At 42.6% G+C, this 4,416-nt stretch overlaps 1 protein-coding gene across 1 annotated transcript; it reads right to left on the bottom strand.

Moving 5' to 3' along the window:
• Window positions 1-2,683, bottom strand: LOC105947726 (gastrula zinc finger protein XlCGF7.1-like). Its single transcript, XM_012965784.3, has 2 exons — window positions 2,423-2,683; window positions 1-1,350 (listed from the first exon to the last, which is right to left on the bottom strand). Exon 2 carries the CDS (start codon window positions 1,200-1,202, stop codon window positions 291-293), a length of 912 nt encoding a protein of 303 aa, XP_012821238.1. The 5' UTR covers window positions 1,203-1,350; window positions 2,423-2,683; the 3' UTR covers window positions 1-290.
• Window positions 2,684-4,416: the final 1,733 nt, after the last annotated feature.

The raw sequence follows: 4,416 nt of genomic DNA on the forward strand, positions 1-4,416 counted from the left end.
AACTGAAATATTGCATTACATTTATTGAGGAATATATTTTACATACAAATAACCCCATAGTGTGTGGGTTGGTACCTACAGATATGATTGGCAGCTCCAATGGCCAATAGGCAATGTTGGAATGGGAGAATATGGGGGAGAAATCAGTGACTGTATCTCTTCCCCTGTATGAATGTTCTGGGGGAGGAGATGAAACCTTCTATTGGGGAAACCCCATTCTGTACAAGTGAATGGTTTCTCCTCGGTGGGGATGACGGTGTTGGTGTTCTACTTTGTAGAATAAGATTTCCCTACAAATAAGGTTTCCCTACACATGAAAGTTGCTCTCGCACATGAATTCTCTGGTGTTTGGTAAGGTTTCCTTTTGAAATGAAACTTTTCCCACAATCTGCACAAGCAAAGGTTTTCTTCCCTGTGTGAACCTTGTAATGGCTGCTGAGATGGCTTTTTTTGGTGAAACATTTCCCACATTCTGTGCAAGCAAAGGGTTTCTCCCCTGTGTGAACCATGTAATGGCTGCTAAGCTGGCTCTTTGTGGTGAAACATTTCCCACATTCTGTGCAAGAAAATGGTTTCTCCCCTGTGTGAACCTTGTAATGGCCGCTAAGCTCGCTCTTTGTGGTGAAACATTTCCCACATTCTGTGCAGGAAAATGGTTTCTCCCCTGTGTGAATTCTCTGGTGCTTTTGAAAGGTGCTCTTGTCGGAGAAGCTTTTCCCACATTCCATGCACACAAATGGTTTCACCCCTGTATGAATCCTCTGGTGGCTGTGAAGGTTGCTCCTTTTATTGAATTGTTTATCACATTCTGTACATGCATAGGGTTTCTCACCTGTGTGAATTCTCTGGTGATCTGTTAGGATATGCTTTACTCTAAAACTTTTCCCACATTCTGTGCACATGAATGGTTTCTCCCCTGTGTGAATTAATTGGTGTTCTGTAAGGTAGTGCTTTCGGCTGAAATCTTTCCCACATTCCGTGCACATGAATGGTTTCTCCCCTGTGTGAATTAATTGGTGTTCTGTAAGGTATTGCTTTCGCCTAAAAGTTTTCCCACATTCCGTGCACATGAATGGTTTCTCCCCGGTGTGAAATCTGTAATGAACAATAAGTTTGTTTTTTTCCGAGAATCTTTTCCCACATTCTGGGCATTCATGTTGTGCCACTGAGGGAAGTTCCATCTGGGAGTTGGGAATGCTCATTGCACTAAAGCTTTTTCTCAGTCAGAAACAGATTTTTCTCTCCAATGTGTGGATTTCCTGGTGTTGGAGAAGTTGCACGGTCTAATGGCCTCTTGTCTTTATCCAAAGAATCAGAGAATTGTCAGCTTCTGGGGCTTCTGTGCCTCTTCTGTTTTTAAGTAAATAAGTAAAAGAGTGAGAAAAAAAGAGCATTTTAATCAATAATTAAGTTTTATCAATTTGCATTTTAGCCAATCACGTTTCTGTTACCCCAATCTTTCTATATATCTGTAACCTTGTTATGGGCTAAGGGGGCCCAGCCTGAAGGCCAGTTAGGGGGGATTTGGGGTGAGTGCTTATTTGTGCCCTGGGTACCCCTAGAACTATAGCGGGGTGACTGTTACCCAAATGTTTCTATATATCTGTAACCTTGTTATGGGCTAAGGGGGCCCAGCCTGAAGGCCAGTTAGGGGGGGATTTGGGGTGAGTGCTTATTTGTGCCCTGGGTACCCCTGGAACTATAGCGGGGTGACTGTTACCCCAATGTTTCTATATATCTGTAACCTTGTTATGGGCTAAGGGGGCCCAGCCTGAAGGCCAGTTAGGGGGGATTTGGGGTGAGTGCTTATTTGTGCCCTGGGTACCCCTAGAACTATAGCGGGGTGACTGTTACCCCAATGTTTCTATATATCTGTAACCTTGTTATGGGCTAAGGGGGCCCAGCCTGAAGGCCAGTTAGGGGGGATTTGGGGTGAGTGCTTATTTGTGCCCTGGGTACCCCTGGAACTATAGCGGGGTGACTGTTACCCCAATGTTTCTATATATCTGTAACCTTGTTATGGGCTAAGGGGGCCCAGCCTGAAGGTCAGTTAGGGGGGGAGTTTGGGGTGAATATTACAAATAATAATATACAATAAAATAATCACGGAAAAGGACAAAACACCAGTTACAGAAACCACATAAATATCACAAAGACAAACCCACAATGACAAACGGAGAGCAGATCCCAGGGGCCCCAAGCCCCCCAGTAAGTGCAATACAGCATTAAACAAAGGGAGCCCGCGCCCCAATAAATCCCCCCAACATGAATAAATGAGCCATAAGCACAGTATGACATAAGGGCACAAAAGCAATAAGTGAGCAGTATGAGAGGCAAACAAATAGGCAAATCAGTAGCCACAAGCTGAGCCCAGTGGCACAGAATTCAGGGATCAGTGCCAAGGAAACACTGATATAGTTACCTGTCCTTGGGCAGAGTCTCCTCATTAGCCTGCAGAGCCCCTGTACCCTGTACCCACACGTCTCTTCCCCAAACTAACTCAGCTCTCATTCCCGCAGCTTTTTAGCCCATTTTGGATCCCACCCCCTATGGGCGGGGCCTTTGTTTGGGGGAAAAGGTTCCTCCCACAATATGGAAAGGAAGGCTGATGGGTTCCTGTACTCTAACGCCCTTCATTAGCATAGTCACATGTTTATCAAAGGCAGGTCATTAGCATGGGATAACGAGAGGGTGGAGCCTTAATTTGCCCCCTGGGGGGAAACTATGTAACACAATAAAGGTGCAGCCTCACTCCCTCAGGCACCTGTTTAACATGAATGTCCCACTGTCTGTGTGTGAGTTGGGCCTTTTCTCATTATTATTACAGTGAGGGAACCAAACTGCCCCTCCCATTAACCCCTGGGGGCAATGCACCAGACATGGTTCAGCCCAATAATTGAGAGTTTACACCATCGGCGCCACAACTGGTAAAAACCAATTCAGAGGATTCATATTTTCCAGTCACATCTTGTGTTACAGTTTTGGTAGAATAAAAGTAGAATAACCTTCAACTTGAGCTTTTTAACCAACTAAAACTTTAATCAGGGATTAATAAATGTGCCGGGGTTGGAATTGGGGGTAACCCCAGGTTCCCCAGAATCCCAGTAATTATGATATAATATACATTTGGGTCATTTCCCTATGGGACCAAACTGTAAATTATATCCTTATAAACGGTGCTTAGTGATGTCATCAGTTATAATCGGAGCTTAGTGATGTCATTTCTGTCACATGACCCACTGAACGTTGTATATTGTAATAAATAAAGTTCCCCCTGGTGTAAAATATGAGAATATTAAAAGTCACCTCGGAGTTCAATATTTTGTATAAAAGCCCTCGCTCTTCAGCCCCATCCCTTTATATGGCCATGGGACTCCTCAGTGACTTATAATATCCTTATATTGTACAACAGTTGGTATTTTATTCATTATATAATTCCCTTTTCTCTCTAGGATTTTTCAGCCAATCAGACCACACTCCCCACACTTGCCTGGGTCTATAGCTGGTACCGTTCCCTGGATCCCTAGTAACGTCTCCATAGCAGTGACCCATAGCAACTGGAGCTGCTCACACAAATACGGCTGTTACTGCTCCACCTGTTTATTCATCCGTTACTGTATCAGTGTCGGGGGGAGGCTCCGTCTCATGATGAAGGACAAAAGGACAAAACATTGACATGGTAATGGGTGAATAAATGAGTTGAGCAGCAACATCAATATTAATATGTACTTACTGTTCCCTTAGTAACGCCCTGTCAGCGCTCAGTGGGATGTACCAACCAACCCAAACGGGGGGGAAACAGCTTCTAAAGGAAACCTGGATCTCAGAACCTCATTCCAGAAGAACCCAAGAAGACTGAATGTATGTAGAACTACACTAAGCCTACCATTCGTCCCCGTCCCACGGGGACTATGGGGAGCCATTTGTCCAAAGTACATTTTCTCTATATAAATATATCCTATATACAAAAAGCAATCCCCAGTAGACAGAATTAAAGTATGGATATAAACACTGGTAAAAAATATACAAAATATTCTCTAGTGAAGAATGAGAACAAAATCAATTTTATGCACAAAAGGATAATATATTACAAACTTCATTCTGTAAATTTTAACAAGCATTCTGTCTCACAAATGTTTAACATCCATACAAAAAACAATTATGTGTAAAGTTACTTACAGAATGAATAATGTAATACAAAACTTTAACAAAATATATGATGGTATAACTGAATAGCATATTCCAGCTAGATTTTCATGACAAAATAGATGTGTGTGACAGAAAGCAAGATTTTATAGCACAGAATTCATTCTACCAAACAAAATAAATACTCAGTTCCACCAAACTGATAAAATATCCATTCTGTGAAATTACTGAGCCAATAAGAAACAGGCATATTCATTATCCAATAATATG

The sequence above is a fragment of the Xenopus tropicalis genome, chromosome 6 (genome assembly GCF_000004195.4).
Source record: "Xenopus tropicalis strain Nigerian chromosome 6, UCB_Xtro_10.0, whole genome shotgun sequence".
Classification (NCBI taxonomy): Eukaryota; Metazoa; Chordata; class Amphibia; order Anura; family Pipidae; genus Xenopus; species Xenopus tropicalis.

What these genes read in the sequence shown, in the direction of transcription:
- LOC105947726 (XM_012965784.3), bottom strand. Translation starts at nt 1,202, where the DNA reads ATGAGCATTCCCAACTCCCAGATGGAACTTCCCTCAGTGGCACAACAT.